The 25,368-nt window shown below is 43.7% G+C and overlaps 1 protein-coding gene across 1 annotated transcript in view; it reads right to left on the reverse strand.

The window, feature by feature from the left end:
* Positions 1-9,374: 9,374 nt before the first annotated feature.
* LOC116979159 (heat shock factor protein 1-like) overlaps positions 9,375-25,368 on the reverse strand; it is a 33,715-nt gene continuing 17,721 nt past the window's right edge. The window contains exons 6-13 of the mRNA XM_033030685.1: positions 23,966-24,027; positions 23,357-23,462; positions 22,041-22,147; positions 19,367-19,531; positions 16,350-16,455; positions 14,242-14,307; positions 12,462-12,531; positions 9,375-11,928 (exon numbers count right to left, since the gene is read on the reverse strand). Of these exons, the coding sequence (XP_032886576.1) occupies positions 11,774-11,928; positions 12,462-12,531; positions 14,242-14,307; positions 16,350-16,455; positions 19,367-19,531; positions 22,041-22,147; positions 23,357-23,462; positions 23,966-24,027 (837 nt within the window). The 3' untranslated portion in view covers positions 9,375-11,773. The remainder of the gene's footprint in view (positions 11,929-12,461; positions 12,532-14,241; positions 14,308-16,349; positions 16,456-19,366; positions 19,532-22,040; positions 22,148-23,356; positions 23,463-23,965; positions 24,028-25,368) is intronic.

Consider the following 25,368-nt stretch of genomic DNA (forward strand, 5'->3'; position numbering starts at 1 on the left):
AACACCACTCCCTTTCCCCCAGATTTACACCCTACAGTTAGATGAGTGTGAAGCTCATGAACAGTCCTCAGGGTGGAAACGACATACTGATAAATATTATGATTCACTCTGCATATATGTATTTTCACATATTCACTGCAATAATGTTCATGTGATAGGAGCAGAATTAGGCCATTCGGCCCATCAAGTCAATCGTGGCTGATCTAAGTGTTCCTTCTCAACTGCATTCTCCTAACTTCTCCCCATAACCCCCGACACCTCACATAATCAGACATTATATATGCTTCTTAAAACCCAAACTACAACCACATATGTTGAGGAATACAAGAAAATCAACTTCCAGCCACAATTAAGCCCTTGGCATTCAATCATTAATGGCATCATGCTGAGGGGGTTGGCATATGGGCCAAATATCCAGGGAGTCCTGTTCCCTTTACAATTTCTTTTCCCTTCAAGGATTTATCCAATTCCTTTTTGGAAGCTGATATTGAGTCTGCTTGTACCAGATCTTCAGGATAAGTGGCCGATTAGGAAAAGGGGAGATGCAACGAGACCTGGGTGTCATGGTACACCAGTCATTGAAAGTAGGCATGCAGGTGCAGCAGGCAGTGAAGAAAGCGAATGGTATGTTAGCATTCATAGCAAAAGGATTTGAGTATAAGAGCAGGGAGGTTCTACTGCAGTTGTACAGGGTCTTGGTGAGACCACACCTGGAGTATTGCGTACAGTTTTGGTCTCCTAATCTGAGGAAGGACATTCTTGCCATAGAGGGAGTGCAGAGAAGGTTCACCAGACTGATTCCTGGGATGTCAGGACTTTCATATGAAGAAAGACTGGATAGACTCGGCTTGTACTTGCTAGAATTTAGAAGATTGAGGGGGGATCTTATAGAAACTTACAAAATTCTTAAGGGGTTGGACAGGCTAGATGCAGGAAGATTGTTCCCGATGTTGGGGAAGTACAGAACAAGGGGTCACAGTTTAAGGATAAAGGGGAAATCTTTTAGGACTGAGATGAGAAAAACATTTTTTACGCAGAGAGTGGTGAATCTCTGGAATTCTTTGCCACAGAAGGTAGTTGAGGCCAGTTCATTGGCTATATTTAAGAGGGAGTTAGATGTGGCCCTTGTGGCTAGGGGAATCAGGGGGTAATGAGAGAAAGCAGGTACAGGATACTGAGTTGGATGATCAGCCATGATCATATTGAATGGCGGTGCAGGCTCGAAGGGCCGAATGGCCTACTCCTGCACCTAATTTCTATGTTTCTATGTTTCCATAAGCTATTCAGATCGTAGCATCTTCTGGCATTAAATAAATTCCCTCCATCGTAAACTGCTCCTTTTGCAAATAGCAAATGTATAGCCCCGGCTTATTAGTTATTTCGCTACTGGGAGCAGCTTATCTGCATCTAAACCTTCAGGCATTAACAAGCTTGAGTTTCCACCAGCTCCATCCTAATCAGCAGTCTGTATCCTCCCCAATTCCTCGACATTGTCCTTTATTATGACATTGGAAATTGCTCATTTAATCGACCCGCCTTCTGCTCCATGAGCTGGTATTTGTTAGTCATTTATCATCCCCCACAGACCACACCCTTCCTTTGATTACCGTATCAGAACACAGGGACAAAGTCTCAGGGTAAGGGGTCAGGCATTTGGGATTAATAGAAACATAGAAAATAGGTGCAGGAGTAGGCCATTCGGCCCATCGAGCCTTCAACGTCATTCAATATGATCATGGCTGATCATCCAACTCAGTATCCTCTACCTGCCTTCTCTCCATACCCCCTGATCCCTTTAGCCACAAGGGCCACATCTAACTCCCTCTTACATCTAGCCAATGAACTGGCCTCAACTACCTTTTGTGGCAGAGAATTCCACAGATTCGCCACTCTCTGTGTAAAAAATGATTTTCTCATCTCAGTCCTAAAAGATTTCCCTCTTATCCTTAAAATGTGACCCCTTGTTCTGGACTTCCCCAACATCGGGAATAATCTTCCTGCATCTAGCCTGTCCAACCCCTTAAGAATTTTGTAAGTTTCTATAAGATCCCCCCTCAATCTTCTAAATTCTAGCGAGTACAAGCCGAGTCTATCCAGTCTTTCTTCATATGAAAGTCCTGACATCCCAGGAATCAGAACGAGAAATTCCTTTGCTCATAGGCTTGTAAATCTTTGCGATCCTCGATCCAAAAACTCTGAGGATTTCAGTTGTTCACTAAATGCAAAGACGAACAAACCCTTTGGGCGTGAAGGAAATCAGGAGGTGTGGGAATAGGCACAAAGTGATTTTGAAGCATAGGAACAGTCATGGTTTTGCTGAATGGTGAAGCACGTTCAAAAAAGATTATTGGTTTCCTTGTGTCGGAAGGAACTGCAGAAGCTGGTTTAAACCGAAGATAGACAGAAAATGCTGGAGTAACTCAGCGGGACAGGCAGCATCTCTGGAGAGAAGAAATTGGTGACGTTTCGGGTCAAGACCCTTCTTCAGACTGCAGATATCTCACATCTCTTCTGTTTTCCGAGCCCCCACTCCTTCAACTTTACTATGGACGTTCAGATGGCAGTCTGAAGAAGGGTCTCGACCTGAAACATCACCAATTACTTCTCTCCAGAGATGCTGCCCGTCCCGTTGAGTTACTCCAGCATTTTGTGTCTATTATTGATTTCCTTGATAGATTGTTGGTTCCGTTACTCTTAGTGGAGTAGACTCAATGAGCCGAACAGCCTAATTCTGCTCCTATCACTTATGACCTTACTAATGAACCTATAACTCCTTGATAATGCCGTTGTGGCGGCACCTGGTGGTGAGCCACCACAGTACGAACCCTCGGCTCTGGAGGGAGGTGTCAAGTGTTCATGGTGAAGGGAGGTGCAGGTCACGGGGCTCCCTGGGGAGTATATAAAGTTGGGCAACGCCTGTGCCCGGGGTAGGAGTAGGGAGCTGTACTGAAGAACGAATAAACATCAATTGCTTGCACAAACATTGTGTCCCATTTTATTCCTGGATGGACATCTACGAGTCCTGCCACACCATCTTACTCCTCTTACCCTTTTAGATCTCCAGTTTAGATAGTCAGTGGGTTTGTAGGAGAGTGAACCCACTGACTCCCATGGTTATCTGGACTACACTTCTTCCCACCCTGCTTCCTGTAAGGACTTTATCCCCTATTTCCAATTCCTCCGTCTACGCCGCATCTGCACCCAGGATGAGGTGTTCCAAACCAGGGCTTCAGAGATGTCCTCATTCTTTAGGGAACAGGGGTTCCCCTCTTTGACTATAGATGAGGCTCTCACTAGGGTCTCCTCTATATCCCGTAGCTCCGCTCTCACTCCTCATCCCCCCCACTCATAACAAGGGCAGAGTCCCCCTTGTCCTCACCTTCCACCCTACCAGCCGTCACATACAATAGATAATCCTCCGACATTTTCACCACCTCCAACGGGATCCCACCACTGGCCACATCTTCCCTTCTCCTCCCCTGTCTGCTTCCCGCAGAGACCGCTCTGTAACTCCCTGGTCAATTTGTCCCTTCCCACCCAAACCACCCTCTCGCCTGGCACTTTCCCTTGCAACCACAGGAAATGCTACACTTGTCGCTTTACCTCCCCCCTCAACTCCATTCAAGGACCCAAGCAGTCTTTCCAGGTGAGGCAGAGGTTCACCTTCACCTCCTGCAACCTCATCTGTTGCATCCGCTGTTCCAGGTGTCAACTGCTCAACATCAGTGAGACCAAGAGTAGGCTTGGCGATCGCTTCGCCCAACACCTCCACTCAGTTCGCATTAACCAACCTGATCTCCCGGTGGCTCAGCACTTCAACTCCCCCTCCCATTCCAAATCCGACCTTTCTGTCCTGGGCCTCCTCCATGGCCAGAGTGAGGACCACCGCAAATTGGAGGAGCGGCACCTCATATTTTGCTTGGGTAGTTTACACCCCAGTGGTATGAACATTGACTTCTCCAATTTCAGGTAGTCCTTGCTTTCTCCCTCCATCCCCTCCCCTTCCCAGCTCTACCACAGCCTACTGTCTCCGCCTCTTCCTTTCTTCTTCTCCCCCCCTCCCCCCCCCCCACATCAGTCTGAAGAAGGGTCTTGACCCAAAACTTCATCTATTCCTTCGCTCCATAGATGCTGCCTCATCTGCTGAGTTTCTCCAGCATTTTTGTCTACCTTCGATTTTAACAGCATCTGCAGTTCCTTCTTAAACTCTTAATCAGTTCTTTTAATATGTGTGCAATTCACAACAGAATACAAATGTGGCGTTAACTCCTGCTATGAGCCTTTCCTGGGCAATATGAATGGACATCATGGACCAGCTCTTATTTACCCTAGAGCACCCCTCTAGTCCTGTAGAGAAGACCATGCAATGACTGGGCATTGAGAGATATCATGGTGATTTCAAAGACGTGTTACAGAGCCACCTGGTGACAAAGAGAGAACGTGGTTTTGAGAATTCAGTCTGTAAATAAAACATTAGTCAAAAGACAGGTAAAATAACACAGAAAGTGGGCAAAATCGAAAAATGATGGTGGTGATGAACAAATATCCAGAAAAAGAGGAACTTTTTTTTTGCTGCATTGTTCTAACATTAAACATTAGATCAGTAGAGACACAGAGTCTCTTGCCCAGAGTAGGGGGGTCGAGAAACAGAGGACATAGGTTTAAGGTTAAGGGGGAAAGATTTAATAGGATCCTGGGGGTAACCTTTTCACACAAAGGGTGGTGGGTGTATGGAACGAGCTACCAGAGGAAGTTGTTGAAACAGGGACTATTGCAAGGTTTATGAAACAATTGGACAGGTACATGGATAGGGCAGATGGGCTAAATGCAGGCAGGTTGGATTAATGTAGATGGGGCATGTTGGTTGGTGTGGGCAAGTTGGGCTGAAGGGCCTGTTTCCACGCTGTATGACTATCTGCAACTCCATCCAGCATATCGTGAAGCTCCTCAACACTATCCAATTATTTAACTTGCAAAATGAATTTATAGCTTATTACCATTACCAAAGCAAATATGAATAGTAGAATGTAAAAATAAACAATAATAAAATCAGTGTCTAACCTTAAAACATGAAAGCAAAGCCTGGCGTGTGTTTCAATAGCTAGTTGCAGCTAGATTACTGGGCATTACTGTAACTGATCAGAGTGCCTTTTTGTTGAGGAAGAATTGGCCTGAGCCTGGTTGTGGATTGTTCTTCCATATCTTGTGAGAGAAAATACATTAAATAATTCTACTGGCACGGAAAGAACAAAGAGGGACCTGGCGTGGGGGAGCTGCCGAGAACAAAGAGGAATCTTTGGGGACAACATTGAACACTTTGTAACTTTGGCGACTCTTTGCACACTTTGTGTCTGGTCTGCAAAAGTCAATCAATCAGTGCATTGTGACGGCACTGGCTTTGAAATGGCCACTAAGTTTGTCACACTCACCCACAGAGGTAAGGTCATAAGTGATAGGAGTGGAATTAGGCCATTCGGCCCATCAAGTCTACTCTGCCATTGAATCGTGGCTGATCTATCTCTCCCTCCTCACCCCATTCTCCTGCCTTCTCCCCGTAACATCTGACACCTGAACTAATCAAGAATCTATCTATCTCCACCTTAAAAATATCCACTGATGGCCTGCACCGCAGGCAGCACAGTGTGGTGACAGATCTGAGTCAATATGTCTTGCATGTTCACCAGCATATGAACCAAAAACAGAGACAGACTCTCACAAAGCACTGTACCTCATCCGGAAATAAGGGGACTTCACTATGGACGTGGCCATGGAGAGTTCTCAAAGCCTTCACTGGCATGAAAGAACAACGTTCTGCACAACAGCAGTAACATTATCCATTGAGTTAAAGAAACATACTTCACAAGTAGCAAACAAGATATGCAACTGAAATTTTACAATGCATTTATTAATATATAGCCACTGTAAGAAATATACTTAATATCAAACATTTCATAACATGGATTTAAATCTCTCCATTATTGTGTTAGTGTAGTGCATGTGAACAGCATTGAGTGAGCAAACTTGATTCCTTAAACATTTCTTCAGACTTTTCTGTACAAAACCATATACTTCCTTTAAAAAAAAGTCCTAAGAAACAAATCGTACAGTATTTACATATCAAGAGATAAGCAAAAGACAAAATAGTTCCTGGGCATTAGTGAAATGACCACAAAGGACCTTTCGAAAAAATATGGCATAAAATTGATCGAGGAACAACAAAATCGGTTAAACCATATAACAATTACAGCACGGAAACAGGCCATCTTGGCCCTACATGTCCGTGCCGAACAACTTTTTTCCCTTAGTCCCACCTGCCTGCACTCATACCATAACCCTCCATTCCCTTCTCATCCATATGCCTATCCAATTTATTTTTAAATACCAACGAACCTGCCTCCACCACCTCCACTGTAAGCTCATTTCACACCGCTACCACTCTCTGAGTAAAGAAGTTCCCCCTCATGTTACCCCTAAACTTCTGTCCCTTAATTCTGAAGTCATGTCCTCTTGTTTGAATCTTCCCTTTTCTCAAAGGGAAAAGCTGATCCACATCAACTCTGTCTATCCCTCTCATCATTTTAAAGACCTCTATCATGTCCCCCCTTAACCTTCTGCGCTCCAGAGAATAAAGACCTAACTTATTCAACCTTTCTCTGTAACTTAGTTGTTGAAACCCAGGCAACATTCTAGTAAATCTCCTCTGTATTCTCTCTATTTTGTTGACATCCTTCCTATAATTGGGTGACCAAAATTGTACACCATACTCCAGATTTGGTCTCACCAATGCCTTGTACAATTTTAACATTACATCCCAGCTTCTATACTCAATGCTCTGATTTATAAAGGCTAGCATACCAAAAGCTTTCTTTACCACACTATCTATATGAGATTCCACCTTCAAGGAACTATGCACGGTTATTCCCAGATCCCTCTGTTCAACTGTATTCTTCAATTCCCTACCATTTAAGAAGGAACTGCAGATGCTGGAAAATCGAAGGTACACAAAAATGCTGGAGAAACTTAATTGTTTAATTACTTACACATAATGGGCGGGTTGTGTGTTAGGTAAGAATTGAGGGCTTAAACCGTTAACTAATAACCCCATCTTGTGCTTAACATCACTTTTCTACAAGGTGACTGTTGTAAATAATTCATCAAAACTCTCAGAAATATGACATATTCAGCATCTAATAAAAAAGGTAAGGCAGTAGATTACACTTTCCAATAAATCAAAAATCAGGGGAGGCAGCGTAATCAAATAGGGGAATATATTCTCTCCCCTCCTTCCCACTGCATCCATTCATCAACTTTCTAAAAATTCAAACTCGTTAGAATAAATGTTGAAATGGGCCAACAGCAGGAAGCTCAGGTAGGTCAGATTAGCATGGCCAGATGCAGAGGAAAGGTCTATCTATTGTGCTCCAAGACAATCTCAATACAAAAACTCTCATTGTGCCAGTGATGTGTACGCAGAAATTCCCAAATTAACATTCAAAATGATTTGACATCTGGTGCCAACATGGAGACAATTTTGTGTCACTTAATCCTGACTTCAATTTCATTTCTATCCTAATTTCAAGACCCTCCTCTATGTCTACAAAGCCCTCAATGGGCTTGCCCCCTCCTACATTAAAAGTCTTCTCATCCACCACTCCACCTCCAGGTCCCACAGATCGGCCGACTTGGGGCTGCTGAATATCCCGCGGTCTAGGCATAAGCTTAGGGGCGACCGCGCCTTTGTAGTTGCAGCTCCTAGACTGTGGAACAGCATCCCCCTTCCCATCAGAACTGCCCCCTCCATCGACTCATTTAAGTCAAGACTAAAAACGCATCTATACTCCCAAGCCTTTCCTGACGTCCACTGAGCGAGGGCTATATGTATATATGTATGTAGTTTGTTTGTTTATACTATTCTTATAACAAATGTAAAGCAGTTTGGCCAACGAGAGTTGTTTTTTAAATGTGCTATATAAATAAATGTGACTTGACTAAATGTGACTTGACTGAACACATACTTTTGGGAACAAATTACATTTGATCTAATACATTCAGGTGAATTTTAGTTTCCATCATTTGTCCTTTAGTTAAAGTGAAGATAAACTTTCGACGTTATACTTTAGAGATGCAGATTGGAAACAGGCCCTGCAACTGAGTCTGACTGACCAGTGATCACCCCGTACACTAGCATTTTCCTACACATTAGAGATAATTTTTTTTTTACCAAAGCCAGTTAACCTACAAACGTGTATTTCGTTGGAGCATAGGAGGGACCCGTAGCACCCAGAGAAACCCCCACGCAGTCGCAGGAAGAACGTACAAACTCCGTACACACAGCAGCCGTAGTTAGGATCGAACATGGGTCACTTGCGCTGTAAGGCAGCAACTCTACCCCTGCGCCACCATGCCACCCTTGTTGCAGGAATAAGCATCATTTGGTACAAGTTAGGTCTTCACAATGCAGGACTAGTCTGAGACCCCACTCTGGCAACTTGGGGGGGGGGGGGGGGGGGGGATGGGAATGAGGGGGAACAAAATCGACATCAAAAGTGAATGTTCAAAATAGAATCTTAATGTTCACTTTGAATCGCAAACATGCAATGAATACAGTAGAAGTGACAATTAGCATTGTTAATTTCAGTCATGAAGAGTATAAATACATCAGAGTTGATACTACAAAGGCAAAGACATCACCAAGTCACATGCGATCCGTGATGCTTTCATTAACTGTTGGGATTCCCCCTCTCTCTGGCATTGTTGCAAACTAGCTGAGTGGTATCAAAAGGTGTGCATTTAAAAGACCATTATGAAAGTGCAGCATACTTCTAATAAAATCAAGGTTTCATTTTAAATCAAATGTATGTTTACTGGGTATGTGCAAAATTCTCTCTGTGCTGAAAGGGTCACAATGACAGGTGCGTTGATGTATTTGTACTAGTAAAGGCTGTAATGATAGATACCCTAGTGTTTAATTCCTTTGTATGCTTCCCTTTATCATTATGGTCTTCTTAACTAGTAATGTTTTCAAATATAATGACACGTTAAAAGGATTTTTTTTTAAAGAAATAAACCACTTTATGTCTATCTTTCCTTGCATGTTTGTGAAATTATTCTATCAATGACCCTCATAAATAACTAATGTACTGTACACACGTACATTGAACAGACAAGAGGACACTCTAACACTTTCCACTTGTCTGGATGAGTGAAGCTTCAAAATCCCTCAAGGAACTCAACACGATCCTAACATTGACATTGCATTGACATTGAAAGGATCCTTGTAGTGGGAGATGCTATCCTGGGACAGTTAAAACGGTTCCTTCTTTTCACCAATGCATTCACCCTTGAAGTTATCAACTTTACACTGTTTCAGTAGCTCTTCATGAAACATTATATCTTTTATTGGACAACAGTCAATGTGTGATTTAAAAAAAAAATCAACCTTGCAATTCAGGCATAAGACATTCATGCGACATGATCATCACAACTACATCTTCACAATCCAAACTTAGTCAGTATCAGGAATCTTTTGTCAGCCAACCTTATTTTGTTTTGTCCAGAGTCTTGGATCAAAGTGATTCAGTTTCTCAATGTAGTGATTATACCGTCGACACTGACCTATTGCATGGTCTAACGTAGGGTTGATAAACACAGCATCCTGTCAGGTCAACCCATAGCAGAAGCCTCCCTACTCCAAAATGTGTTCAGAGCATCTGTAAAGCATTATCCTTGCAATGGTGATTCCCCTGCTAAATAGGGTGCCGCCTGGATAAATCATGAGCACCACACAATATTTTAAATGCTGAAAGTTGTGCCAGATTGCTGGCTAAGCTTTGAAAGGTAATTTAATACTGCCTGTCCTCACCATTCGAACAGCCACGGAGATGTAGGTTGTCAAACACTCACTGTGTAAAATATGTTTTTTCCCTTTGCATCTTTTAGCCATCACCTTAAATCCACGTCCCCTAGATTCCCAACCACCCTCCACTTGAATCAGATTCCCTCGATTTACTCTATCTACACCTATCATGAACTTGTCCACCTCAGCTGAATATCCTTGCAATCTCTGCTTCATGGAGATCAACCACCTTTGCTCCTGTCCAATCTTAAAGTTAAAATCCATCACCCCAGAAAATATTCTCGTATTTTGTCTTCAAAATAATCTGGCCAAAATAATCTGAAGAAGGGCCTCAACCTGAAATGTCACCTAGTCATGTTCTCCGGAGATGCTGCCTGACCCGCTGAGTTACTCCAGCACTTTGTGGGCTTTTGTGTAGCCAAAATAATTGTTTGGAGTTGGCTGGGTGTGGTTCGGCCTGTAGAACTTGTGTGAATAACAATACAATTAGACAAGTAGAAGAAATCCAAAATGGGATTGCGTTGCGTTTGTGTGGAAAGCGGAGAAATGCAAAGACTGAGATGTTACAATAACAGTGGAAGAAATGATTAAACCTGTCCATTTTACAACTGCTTTCAAAAATTGATTCTGAATTCAATACAAAAATAGGAAATCAATGCAGGCCTGTCAGCAGCAGGTAAGCTAAGATTGTGTTCAACATTTCTCTGTCAAACTATGCACTAGTGCTGACCAACCTTCTGGGTGCTCCCTGCATTTTATGTTTAATTCTCCCATTTCATTGACTATTCCATAGAAAATAACCCGCTACAAAAACATTCCAAACTTTCACCATTTGCCACGATGCAACAAGGAAAATAAAGACCAGAAATTGTGCAAGTGAAACCCTTTTGGAAATTAAGGATGAACAGACCAGATCAGGACCAGGACTGGAAATAACAGGTAGGTAAATGCCAAAATAATCAAAACTCAAAGGGTCCCTATGTCAAAGGTCTCTGCACAGAGACAGCTTTTACAGTGGGCTTGTTGCATTCAGCTAATGCTAAATATTCATTATCACACAACTAACTGCACACAGAAGGAAACCCATGGCTGGTGGCGATCCAAAACCAATGTGAGGGGGGAGGGGAAGAACAATGGAGGACCCGGCATGGGGGGGGGACTGTCGTGAGGGAGGTGAGGGGGAGAACAATGGACAATAGGGACTGGGCGTGGGGGAACTGGTGGGGGACAAGAGGGGGAGCCAGCGTGCTTTGTAACTTTGTCAGGGCTGTAGGTGGCTGCTATGGAAAATAGGTGCAGGAGTAGGCCATTCTGCCCTTTGAGCCTGCACCGCCATTCAATATGATCATGGCTGATTTTGTATACATTGTGTATGCAAGCAAAGAATACTCACTGTGCCTAGCCACATGTGACAATAAAGTATTGCTATTCCTTCCTATTCCAAAGAAACATAAGGAAAAGCTAATAATAAATAATCTCCTATGTTGTCTTTCCCTTCCCTTCCCTTGTCTACCAGAGCTTCAGTTCGTCATTACCCTTGTTGATATCTAGTGATAGTTTGCCTCGAGCACTTTGTGGAGCAGAGATGGAAATGTCACTAAAGGCGGCCAGTTGACCAGCCCAAAGCTGACCTGTCCATTTATATCACACAGCAGTCTCTTTTATAATGATGTTAGCTTTTGTCAAAAGGAAGAGCGCGGTCACTTTTAGGACACTGAATGGTGGATAATTCTGCTCGCTATTCTAATGTCATTAAGTGCAAGCTAAAGGAACACACGGAGCCTAGATATTTGCTGCTCGTTAATGAGGAAATTCTGCTTTGCAGCTGGAACGCAATGTTCTACCATTTCAAAGAATTGCACCATCTAGTAAAAAGCCAGGTGTCGTTTAGTTGTAGATCGGATGGCATCCTTGGTTTCAAGTGTCGCTGTCAAAAATTGAGATGTCGCTGGGGAAAAATGTGACATCGCTGGCCTCTTCCGCCAGTTCCAGTAAGGTCGGCAACATATCGATCTCATCCACTTCCTCCTTTGAGAAAGGCAGGTTGTTGCAATCTCGACGTTCAACTTCACCTGAAAATATGAGCGAGGAACAAGAGGAAGGTTTACAGAGAGTATAAACAAATGAACGGCCATTGTCACACTATGCAACTGTTCTGAACACACATACACAGTCAGTCTCTGAGAAACACAAGTGATCTCAGTCAACCCAGATACTTCCCAATGTTGGACTGGAATGGAATAGTTTATTGTCACATGTGACAGGGCACAGTGAAATTCTTTGCTTGCATGCCCAAGGTATGCAACAGTCGTCAGAGCTAACAAAGTGCCCCCGCCAGCTCCTCCTTTGTTCTCCCTCCTCCCTATTGCTCTCCCCCCCTTCCCGGTGAGCCCCCCCCACTACAATTGTTCATTGTTGTTCATCCACCTCCCCCACCTCACAGTGGTTTCCCCGCATCCTCATCGACCGCGGGTCGACCCGCAAGGCTCGCTTGAGACCAAGCTTAAAATTGTGCAAAGCCAACAAACAGATATTTATCTATAATCTTCCATTATTAGTTTAGCAATCTGATATATTACATCCCAAATCATCAAGAGCAGTTTACCTTGTTTGACCTGCAATTCTGTATAATCTTGTTCCTCGTGTACATCATTATCTTTTTGTCCATTTACCCTCTGCAAGAACAGGTTCAGTAATACTTAGCTGCGACTCATAAATTTGTATATATCAATGTGGCAAGGTATGAACATTATTAATCACACAATTTTGATTATAACAGAATTGGTTCCTGGTTCCTAAATCCACTAACACTTGTGGGCCCGTCCCACTTAGGCGATTTTTCAGGCGACTGCCGGTGACCGTCAAGTTGCCGTAGTCACCTGAGAAACCGACGACTGGAACGGCGACTGTCAGAGTGGAACACACACACACACACATCGCATCCTCCACCAGCCTGTTGTAGACATAGACATAGAAAATAGGTGCAGGAGTAGGCCGTTCGGCACTTCAAGCCTGCACCGCCATTCAATATGATAATGGCTGATCATCCAACTCAGTATCCTGTACCTGCCTTCTCTCCATACCCCCTGATCCCTCTAGCCACAAGGGCCACATCTAACTCCCTCTTAAATATAGCCAATGAACTGGCCTCAACTACCTTCTGTGGCAGAGAATTCCATAGATTCACCACTCTGTGTGTAAAAAATGATTTTCTCATCTCAGTCCTAAAAGACTTTCCTCTTATCCTTAAACTGTGACCCCTTGTTCTGGACTTCCCCAACATCGGGAATAATCTTCCTGCATCTAGCCTGTCCAACCCCTTAAGAATTTTGTACGTTTCTATAAGATCCCCCCTCAATCTTCCAAATTCTAGCAAGTACAAGCCGAGTCTATCCAGTCTTTCTTCATATGAAAGTCCTGTCATCCCAGGAATCAGTCTGGCGAACCTTCTCTGTACTCCCTCCATGGCAAGAATGTCTTTCCTCAGATTAGGTGGGGCGGGGGACAGGACAAGCAGGGGGAGCGCTGTCTAAGTGAAATTCACACGGTGCAAAGCCAAGGTGATACCGCAATGAACAGGAAGGTTGGCGCTGTAATTAAGACAGCTAAAGCACAGTGTATGGCAAGTCCTTTAAAAGAGGGGGGGGGGGAGATGGAGGGAGAAGGTGTGGAGACAACATTTAAGAAAAATGAGATACACGGCTCTGAAGCTCGGCGGACATTAACATTCCCGGTCGCTTATCCTTGTTTCTGAAAACTACTGCTTACATTTTTTTCCCCCAATGGGCCAATGGAATTCACCGGTCAGCACCGACTACAACCTATGAGAACCTTTGACCTCCTAGCGACCCACCTAGGGCACGAGAATTCTCGCTACTCTCCATGGCGGCTTCATTCTAGTCGCCACTAATTTTTCAACATGTTGAAAAATTTGCGGCGACCATAATGAGGCCGCGACTAGTTCCCAGAATGCGGGAACTCCTCGCGACCATGAAGGCGACTCCCCGGCAACCACCCGCGAACATGTGGCGACTGCATAGTCTCCTGCAGGCGCCCATTAGGGTTCATGTGTTCGATATTTTTGACCAGATTTAAAAAAAGAGAAATTAAGGCAAATTTACTATCTTCTAACCTAAAATTGCTAACATTAACCGCAGCACTCCAATTGACATGCTCTGTTTAGAAAATAAACCTACTCCCAACTATAATTTCGAAGCCCAAAGATATCTCTCCATCTCTTCAATCTGGGATTAACTATTTTCAAATGACATAATAAAAAGTGGCATTTGAGGTAAAGGGCAACAATCGGCTCTCTCTTGACTCTCTGCAACCAGCTGAAAATAGACCACTGGTTATAATGATATCATTTTCCGTGAGCTGGGTACCTTGCTGTTGTCCAGTCCTACTTCAGGAAATGTTGTTACTAATCCTCCAACCGATGGGTTGTAGAGCTGGGGATAAAAAAGTAATCAGAAGTGTAACTGCTTAACCGAAGACACACTGCACTCTTACTAAAATGGCTTAATGCCTCTCGTGATCTTATCCAACATGTAAAAGATCTTATAACTAGAGTGCTTCGCACAGTTTGTGGGTTTTGAGCATGCTGCGGGCTTTCTGGAACTCAATGGTTCTCCTTGACTACTCAAGATCAGGTTATTTAAGAGAGGAGGTCAACTCCCCCTCCCACTCCGTATCCGACCTCTCTGTCCTGGGTCTCCTCCATGGCCAGAGCGAGTAACACCCGAAATTGGAGGAACAGCACCTCATATTCCGCTTGGGGAGTCTGCATCCTGGGGGCATGAACATTGAATTCTCCCAATTTTGTTAGTCCTTGCTGTCTCCTCCCCTTCCTCGGCCCTCCTGCTGTCTCCTCCCATCCCCCAGCCTTCGGGCTCCTCCTCCTTTTTCCTTTCTTCTCCCCACCCCCCCACCCCCCATCAGTCTGAAGAAGGGTTTCGGCCCGAAACGTTGCCTATTTCCTTCGCTCCATAGATGCTGCTGCACCCGCTGAGTTTCTCCAGCTTTTTTGTGTACCTTCAGGTTATTTAAGATGTTATTAAAGATGAACATATAATGCCACTTATTTTCCCCAAGATTTCTGGGGACATACAATGTCACTGTAAGTCTATGACTCTAGACAAGTACGTGGATGGGATAGGTTTGGAGGGATATCAAACGCAGGAAGGTGGAACCAGTGTAGATGGGACATATTGGTCGGTGTGGGCAAGTTGGGCCAAAGGGCCTGTTTCCACGCTGTATGACTCTACAATGACACGTGGAAATTGATTTTCAACTCAATTCATGGAACAAAAGCAAAGACAATTAATTAACTTCATCCCACGCTGCAAATTCTCTGACATAAAAATTGCTTTGTGCAACAAATTCGCAAATTTGCTGAAGTCTTAATATTTTAATGCGGCCTTGATGGTAAGACTTGGAAGTTAAGAAACAGCCCATTCTTAAGAACACTCAATATGCAAGTCTCCCACTGGCCTGAAAAAAACAACAAATTCCTTTGACTTGATGACTAAGCAGAGAACTGCCAAATTATCAAGAACGGTTGATTGATATTTTGATGCTAGGATGGTGCCACTGTTTGCATTCCCTTTCATGGTTCATTGGTTATTTGTGCTCCCTGTCAGTGCTTGTTCTTCATCTTGCTTATGCATGCATTATTTCTCCCCATCCGCCACTTTTCTAGTGGGGGGGAAACACATAAGTTCATAAGTCATTCGTGCTGAATTAGGCTATGATCACATTGAATGGCGGTGCTGGCTCGAAGGGCCGAATGGCCTACTCCTGCACCTATTGTCTATAACCCATTTCCTGCCTTCTCCCCATAACCTTTGACACTCTTACTAATCAAGAACCAGTCAATCTCTGCTGTAAAAATACCCATTGGCTTGGCCTCCACAGCCGTCTGTGATAATGAATTCCACAGATTCATCACTCTCTGACTATAGAAATTCCTCCTCACCACTTTTTTTTTTAAAAGGTATGTCCTTTTATTCTGAGCCTGTGCCTTCTGGTTCTTGACCCTCCCATTGGTGGAAACATCCTTCATCCGCATCTAATGAAAGGCCTTCATGGGTAAACCAAACTCAGGCCAGCTTTTTGTTGACATGGAGAAATTATATGTGGGCCCATTTAGTCTGGTGCTGTCCGTGTAGCGTTTGCATGCTCTCCCTGTGACCACGTGGGTTTTCCAAGTGAGTGTTCTGATCTCCACCCATGCACCGGAAACGTGCATGTTGGTGGGTTGGTTTGTGTAGTGGTAGCTGGAGAATGAGGAAGGAGTCGATGGAGTGTTGGAAAAATACAATAGGCTCGGCTTAGCATCAATGTAAATGGATGCTTGATGGTTGGTATCGATTAGATGGGCCAAAGGGCCCAGTTCCGTGTAAAATGTCAGTGTAACTCAATGGCTATCAGGAAAGACACAGATCTACATATTTTATTGCTCTTAGAAAAGATAAATTGTATTTCAACTCACATCTTTGAGTAAATCCAAATTGATGTCTAGTCGATTATCGCTGAGGGAGGAATGCATCTGAGCCAAACTGTTGTCAATCATATCCAAATGGTCAATTATTTCACCCCTGGAGAGAAAAGGAAGAACAACATAGAATGAGATGATTAATTCAAAGTGACCAGTTCCAGCCCTTAATCAGTCTTTTCCCAAAATATCAAAAATAGATATCAGCAACTCACTTTGATAAGGAGCAGTATTTTTTTTAAGTCTTGCATATTCCCAGTCTCAACATCACAGTAATGCTTCAAAATGGGTGATGACTTGGTATCACTTTGTCAGTTAAGCTACAATGGGTAGCACAGTGGTGTAGCAGTAAAGCTGCTGCCTTAAATTGTCAGAGATCGGGTTCAACCCTGACTGCTGGCGCTGCCTGTACAGCGTTTGTACATTCTCCATGTGGGTTTTCTCCGGGCGCTCCGGTTTCCCTCTACATTCCAAAGACGTGCAGGTTTGTAGGCTAATTGGCTTCTATAAATTGTCCCTAGTGTGTAGGATAGAACCAGTGTATCGGTGATAATTGATCAGCGTGGACTAGGTGGGCCAAAGGACCTGTTTCCACGCTGTATCTCGAGCTAAACTGCAAGGTATGTGTCCTCTTCATTTTGTTTCTTGCATTTTATTCCCCAAATATTATTCCACGACATTTGTTGGGACATGGGGGAGAGATGAGTTGGAAGAAGGATTGTACCATTGAACAGGTACTGGTACTGTGGTGTTTGGATTACCTTTCCCTCAGACCACAGTACGTGCGCCTACAGAACAATGTCTCAAGCACCATCTTGAGCAGCACAGGGGCTCCACAAGGAACTGTGCTGGCTCCGTTCCTGTTTACCATCTACACAGCGGATCTCCAATATAACACCAACAGCTGCTTTTTGCAGAAATTTTCGGATGACACAGCTGTTGTCGGCCTCATTAAAGGGGGCAATGAGGAGGAGTATAGAGACATAATAAGTAACTTTGTGGAGTGGAGTGCACACAATAACCTCCATCTTAACACCACAAAAACCAAGGAGATAGTTGTGGACTTCAGGAGGGGGAGGAGGAGGACTCAAGCAACACCAATCACCATTAAGGGCACTGAGGTGGAGGTGGTCGCTAACCACAGGTACCTTGGGGTGCAGCTTGACAGTGTGCTGGACTGGAAGTGTCATATGGAGGCGGTGTACAGGAAGGGACAAAGCCGACTGCCAACCCCTACTGTGCAGTGTCTACCATTCAGTGGTGGCCAGTGCTCTGTTTTTTGCTGTGGCCTGTTGGGGAGATGGCGCCCGCATAGCGGACAAAAACAGACTGGACAAGCTGATCAGGAAGGCCGGCTCAGTGGTCGGGGCTGAGCAACGAACGGTCCAGCAGGTGGCAGAGGCCAGAACTCTGAGCAAACTGGGTTCAATAATGACCAACCCCACTCACCCACTCCATGCCCTGAAGGTGATCAAGAGCAGCACTTCAGTCAGAGACTGATTGCACCAATGTGCAAAACTGAGAGACATAGGAAGTCCTGTTTACCAGCTGCTATAAGGTTATATAATGCGCATAAATAACTGCACTTTTTTTCATTAATTGTATTTTAACTTGTATTTTAACTTGTATTTTAACTTGTTAAGTATGGAAGCTATTTGTGTGGTGTTATGTCTGTCTTGAAGCTGTCGTGGCACTGTAATTTCCTGTAAAGGATTATTAAAGGTATAATCAATCAACAGAACGCTGAGCACTTTGTACATTGCCCAAATGCAAAGTGCAAACTAGATGGGAAGCCCCATGCATCAGTGTGTCTAGGCTTGATGCAAGATAAACATGATCCAGCATCAAACTGGGAATAAAAAATCCTCAGCTATAAGTTACACCAAATCACAGGTGCTCTTCCCTCTGTCATGGTGATGCATTCAATGTAACCAACTCCTGAAGGCACTGTGCATATTTCATACCCCTCTCCACCTCCACGCTTCTTTCCCATCATCTGATAAAAACATATGTCCGTGCACCAGAATCTTGTGCAGCATGGACCACTGCTGTTAACAATTTTTATTCAGCAGATAATTTTATCTCTGGCTATCATGATGGTCATGGAACAACCGATTCAACAATATTCATTCATTACCATCCACAAAACTTTCCACTACTGGTGCCAAGACCTGGTGACTCTTGTGTATTGTCTCAGTGGGCTATTTCTACACACGTTCGTACTTAATCTGGCATTATGCCATGTCTCATGATAATTTACTGAATTATATGCAAAAAAAAAGCATTTCACTGTACTCCAAGAGTAGACAAAAAATGCTGGAGAAACTCAGCAGGTGAGGCAGCATCTATGGAGAGAAGGAATAGGCGACGTTTCGGGTCGAGACCCTTCTTCAGACTGAATCTCACTGTACTTCGGTACATATGATAATAAAGAACCATTGAACCATCCCATTCCCAGCAGGAGGCATTTTGTCCCGTGGAGTGTGCGCTCTTCAGTCAGTTAAATAAAATTAGACGGTTCAAATTGACCCATGAGCTAAGACTCCTCCGTCACCCACGCACAATCTCAGAGTGGTGAAGGGAGAGAATAAACAAGCGTTAATTCTTAAGTTTACTTTTCAAACATCATATTTTTTATGCAGGAAAAATGTTCCTGATGTTGGGAGGAGTCCAGAACCAGGGGGTCACAGTTTAAGAATAAGGGGTAGGCCATTCAGGACTGAGATGAGGAAACACTTTTTCAACCAGAGAGTTGTGAATCTGTGGAATTTTCTGCCACAGAAGGCAGTGGAGCCCAATTCAATGGATGTATTCAAGAGAGAGTTAGATATAGCTCTTAGGGCTAATGGAATCAAGGGATATAGGGGAAATGCAGGAACGGGGGGGGGGTACTGATTCTGGATGATCAGCCGTGATCATATTGAGCGGCGGTGCTGGATCACAGGGCCGAATGGCCTACTCCTTCACCTAGTTTCCATGTTTCTATCTTTCTATCTTTCTAAGCAGAATCTCACCGGTCAGAATTGTCTTCTGTGGTCATTTGACAGTTTTCACCCAGAAGTGTGTGGTACAGGTCATGTGATGTGAATTGTGAAGCCACTGTGCTGGACGTGTCAACCAGGTTGTCTGTGTCTGTGCTGAACAGCTCTTCAGCAGTTCTCCGCTTTCCAATCTCAAAACTGTAGACAGTAAAATAGACAGGTAGAAATAAAGCATGCAACATCTCCAGCAATCAATGCTATACAAGTGTTAACTTCTTTACGCCATCAGAAATAATAGGCATTAGTTATGAAGTAATGTAGCAACTCCTCTTCTTAGAACAGAAGTTAGACCACCCAGTCACTGTTCCATTCTTAGAGGTGTTGATACATTTGTGAAAAAGTGACAATTATTTGCACTGTTCTAAGTAATTAGAGAGTGCGTATAAAACATTACAAGGTGTCCGTTTTCAAACTTCTCACCATTTTACAACAACTGTTTGGATTTGTATTAAAGTTACATTTAGCCAAGAAGGCAAAATCATCACAGCAGCCAGAGTTTGACAGATGAAAGGGATGGGAGAGGACATTTATTTTAAGCTGGATAACAAATGTATGGGAGTCTGCTGCTTGTACAACACTCCAGCCCATCACAGTGGCACAGTGGTAGAGTTGCTGCCTTTCAGCGAATGCAGCACCGGAGACTACAGGTGCTGCAGTTCGATCCCGACTACGGGTGCTGTCTGTACGGAGTTTGTACTTTCTCCCCGTGACCTGCGTGGGTTTTCTCAGAGATCTTCGGTTTCCTCCCACACTCCAAAGACGTGCAGGTTTGTAGGTTAATTGGCTTGGTAAATGTAAAAATTGTCCCTAGTGGGTGTAGGATAGTGTTAATGTGCGGGGATCATTGGTCGGTGCGGACCCGGTGGGCCGAAGGGCCTGTTTCCACACTGTATCTCTAAACTAAACTAGACATGAAGCATTATCAAAGTAATTGAGACATTGTGTGAATGATGTAACTTCTTTACTGTAGGCTTATGGTATCAGGGAAGCCTTAACCACTGGAGTCACAGAAGATGGTGGGGAGATAAGGGCTATCTATCATCCAGATGGTGGATGCCAGTTTAATAGGAACTGGATAAAATCAGCTCAGAGAAAAGAAAAGATCAAGTCTCTACGTGTAGGAAGAAACTGCAGATGCTTTTTAATACCGACGATAGACAAAAAATGCTGAAGTAACTCAGCGGGTCAGGCAGCATCTCTGGAGAGAAAGAATAGGCGACGTTTCGGGACTGAACCCTTCTTCAAACTGAAAGATAGAGAAAGCAAGAAACAAAACAGGGACCTCAGGAAGAGCAGGGTCCATAATGGCCCATTGTTGGGTGGGGAAGATGTGCAGTGAGTGAGGCTGCTGCAGAACTCCTGTCAGAGAGAAGAGGAAAGGTTCTTTTTAGATCAAGTCACTAATTTGCTGCCATACATGGTCTAGGTATGTTGCAAAACTTACCTTCAGCAGTGCTGCAGTTCTGTCGCTGGCCGTGTGCGCGACTTTGGCGCCTTTGAGAGGGGGCGGGTTTAAAACGCGATTTTCTCTAGGCTGTTGAAATCGATGTTGTTCAGCCTACTTATTTGCTGACGAATAATCGCTGCGAAATTCGTTCGCTGCAGGTATTTTAAAACTAAATTGGGTTATTTAATTGTTATAGTAGATTAAAAATCATCCTCTAAAGCCGCGACCCCGACAACGGGGCGGATCTCATGTAGGGGACAAGGCAAGGTAGGTTGTTTATTTTTACATTAAAAAGGGCTTCTTAAGATCCCTTTATACAAAATTTTATGTTGCGAGTAGCTGACTTGGGGGCCCATTCAATCCCGCAGTATCTTTCATGCCATATGGGCTTCAAATTCACCGCAATGGCAGCGTTCCAAACCATCGCGTTCCACAGAATCCCACTTGCAAGCTGATTTAAATGGCCATTAATTTACAGCAATTGAACACTAAATTCCTTCCATTTGGCCTATAAATTAATGTCAATGAGATTTTAAAATCATGTTTTATTGTGAATTATTGTGTGAATGTTATTTGGACACAGGCTATTTAAAAATGTTAATCTTTCCTTAAGAAATGGATAGATGTTTAGATCTAGTAATTGAATTTTGGAATTAGCTACAATTGAGTAACTAACTAATTATATGCTTTAATTTCAGGCCATCCAAGTAAGATTGTTTAATATTTGTTTCAGAATGCTTCAATCTATAATAACTGAACATTTCTTTCAGTTCTCTTAATTTTTAATAAAGTTATGGCCATTTCACTGTCCTTGATCACAGCTTTTGTGTTAAGTCAATGGAAAATCAATAGGGAACAAGATGCTGATTTCCGAGTATGAAAATGGCCATAACTTTTTTAATACTGAAGATATGAAAGTGAATTAGGTGTCAAATTAAACTTCTTTTTATGCTTTATCTGATGGGATAAATTGCAGACTTGATTTTTTAAATCTCAAAATTTTGTAACATTGCTACATGGTATGTGTGATATTATATCACGATATTGAACACATTGCACGAGAACAGTTTTTTGAAGATCTGTTTATCTGAAGAGTCTGTCCTAAATGACTGCCATTCGGGTGAGGCTGCTCTTCAATAATTTAAAAAAATCTAACAGCTAAGCTTTAAAACAGAGTGGGTTTCTGACACAGATTCCTACCTGTGCTGTTCTTCGGAACAGTGTTCGGGACTCCCAATCAAATGAGTGATTTCAGAGATGATAACGCCTCCGGGATAAACGCTACTTTTCTCACAGGTTTCACATTTCTAAACATGTTAATCAAGGAAAGTGCATTAATCTCTTTATTCCATACAGGTCCTGCCATGAGCTTATCTTGCTTATCCTAAGCCACAAATCCACAGCAGTAAGATTCAAGCTTGCTCAACGGAAAAAAAAAAAAATAGGAATGACCAAACCGACACTATGTTCTGGAGTAACAGAGCAGGTCGGGCAGCATCTCTGGCGAATATAAATTGGTGATGTTTTGAGGCGGGATCAGGGTCGAGACCCGAAACATTATCTATCCATGTTCTTCAGAGATGCTGCCAGACTCGCCGAGTTAATACAGCACTTTGCGCCTTTTTTTGTAAACCAGCATCTGCTTTTTCTTGTTTCTACTCTAATTACCAACGTCTAATTCCCTGATGAGAAATCTCCCATCCTTTAGGAAATATGAAGCAAAATCCTTCAGTGATACATTCGATTTCTAACTCACTTCGCTAGTCGACAATGTCACTCATCCATTCACCCCCATTTCAACAGAGCATTTTCCACCTTCCTCCCAATTCTCCTCCCCCATCTCCCCTCAACTTCTACGGCACTCATCATTCCTTCTCCCTGGTTTTGGGCAAATGAGGCAGGTATGTTGTGGGAAGAAAAAGTTCAAACTAGGAGGAAATCTTTTTCAAGAAGAGTTTAGACACTGGGACCAAAAAAACCCTGTAATCCACTCAACCTCTTGCAGAGAGCAGAGGGCAGCCTATGAAACAAGCTGAAAAGGATTATGTAGTACCTGCCAACTAAATGCTAGAGTATTTAGAAACATAGAAAATAGGTGCAGGAGTAGGCCATTCGGCCCTTCGAGCCTGCACCGCCATTCAATATGATCATGGCTGATCAAAATTTAACTTTACTTTAGAGATACAGCTCGGAAACAGGCCATTCATCCTACTGAGTCTGTGCCAACCAGCAATCACGCCGCATACTAGCACTATCCGACACACTAGGGACAATTTACAATAGTTGCCAAAGCCAACTGCAAACCTGTACGTCTTTGGAGTGTGGGTATAAACCAATGCACCCGGAGAAAACCTGTCCACATTTGGCCTATATCCCTCAAAACCTTTCCTATCTATAGAAAATGGTGGAAGTCTAGAAGGGGAAATCATCACTTCACAGATTTACTCATCTTCACTCTTCCTTGCCCCATCTTTTTAATCTCCATTTCTCAACAAACAAAGTGAACTTTAACCTACCGGAATGTCATGCACAGCAGTGCCAGCCTGACTAGAATCCATCGTGATGGGTCGACTGTACTTGGCATAGGAATGAGGTAATCCAGAAGTACCAATCATCAGAGGCCTGGAGGAATGTGCAACAAATTACTAGAGATACAAGATAATATTTTGTATGAATTAAATGACAAAAATAGGAATCCAGCACATTAATACATGGAGCAGCTAGGCTTGTACACTCTGGAGTTCAGAAGGATGAGACGGCATCTTATTAAAATATATAAGATTATTAAGGGTTTGGGCATGCTAGAGGCAGGAAACATGTCCCTGATGTCGGGGGAGTCCAGAACCAGGGGCCACAGTTTAAGAATAAGGGGTATGCCATTTAGAACGGAGACGAGGAAACACTTTTTCACACAGAGTTGTGAGTCTGTGGAATTCTCTGCCTCGGAGGGCGGTGGAGGCCGGTTCTCTGGATGCTTTCAAGAGAGAGCTAGATAGGGTTCTTAAAGATAGCGGAGTCAGGGGATATGAGGAGAAGGCAGGAACGGGGTACTGATTAGGGATGGCGGTACTGGCTCGAAGGGCCGAATGGCCTACTCCTGCACCTGTTGTCTATGGTCTACTCACATTTTTCTCTTGATTCCAGCCATGCTGTTTGACTGCACCATACTAGCAATGAAGTGGATGATCTGCAGAAAAGGATATGTTGAGGATGTGAATTACAAGTTACAGAGTCACAAAGCACAAGATGTCCGTGCCAGTTGTTTAACGGATTCCCATTAAGTCAGTCTCTTGCATGGTGCCCAGAGCTCTGCAAATTCTCACACCCCCATGAATGATTTTGCTGCCACCTTTTCAAGTAGTTCAGTTCACTGTGGATCACAGAAAATTTCCTAGTTTCCCCCAGGAATTTTGCCAAATATTCCAAATCTGTGGCATCGAGTTAAACAGCGGTAATCTTATTTTTAACCCACATCATCCAGAATTTTGAATGCTGCCCTGAAATCTGCTATGGCTTCCCTGCGTCGAATACTACCCCCAGCTTCTCCAGTGAGCGGCCAGCGACATGGTAAATGAAACAAAATGTGGCTAAATGTGAAGTCATTGCCTTTGATAAAAATAAATAAAAAAGCAGAGTGAAATGGTCTAAAAACATAATGGGTTGGTATTCAGAGACCCGACAAAGCCTGTAATGTCATTAATCCGACACCCGCTGAGTTATTCTCCTCGGTACCCTGCAGCTCTGCCCTTGCTCCCCCTCCCCCTTGTCGCAACAGGGACAGAGTCCCCCAAGTCCTTACCTTTCACCCCATCAGACGTCGCATACAACACATAATCTCCCGACATTTTCGCCACCTCCAACGGGATCCCACCACTAGTCACACCTTCCCGTCTCCACCCCCTTTCCGTCTTCCACAGAGACTGTTCCCTCCGCAACTCCCTAGTTAACTCATCCCATCCAACAAAACCACCCCCTCCCCAGGTACCATCCCCTGCAACTGCTTGAGATGCAACATCTGTCCCTATACCTCCTCCCTCGACTGTCTAGGGACCCCGACAGTCCTTTCAGGTTAGCCAGAGGTTCACTTGCACCTCCTCCAACCTCATCTACTGTATCTGTTGTTCAAGATGTGGACTCTTATACCTGTACATCGGCGACACCAAACACAGATGGGACGATCCTTTCACGTAACACCTTCACTCAGCTCGCGTGAACCAACTTGATCTCCAGGTTGCTAAACACTTTAATTCCCCTTCCCATTCCCACACTGACCTTTCTGTCCTAGGCCTCCTCCTTTGTCAGAGTGGGGCTAAATGCAATTTGGAGGAAGAGCATCTCATATTTCGCTTGGGCAGCTTGCAACCCAGTGGTATGACTTTTGATTTCTCTAACTTCAAATAACCCCTGCATTCCCTTTCTCTTAATCCCTCCCCCACCCAAGTTGCACCAGCTTCTCGTTCTCACCTAGCAAACGGCTAACAATGGCCTTTTTCCTTTATCATCGTTACTTTTTTGCACATCTTTCATT

Source organism: Amblyraja radiata, chromosome 12 (genome assembly GCF_010909765.2).
Source record: "Amblyraja radiata isolate CabotCenter1 chromosome 12, sAmbRad1.1.pri, whole genome shotgun sequence".
Classification (NCBI taxonomy): domain Eukaryota; kingdom Metazoa; phylum Chordata; class Chondrichthyes; order Rajiformes; family Rajidae; genus Amblyraja; species Amblyraja radiata.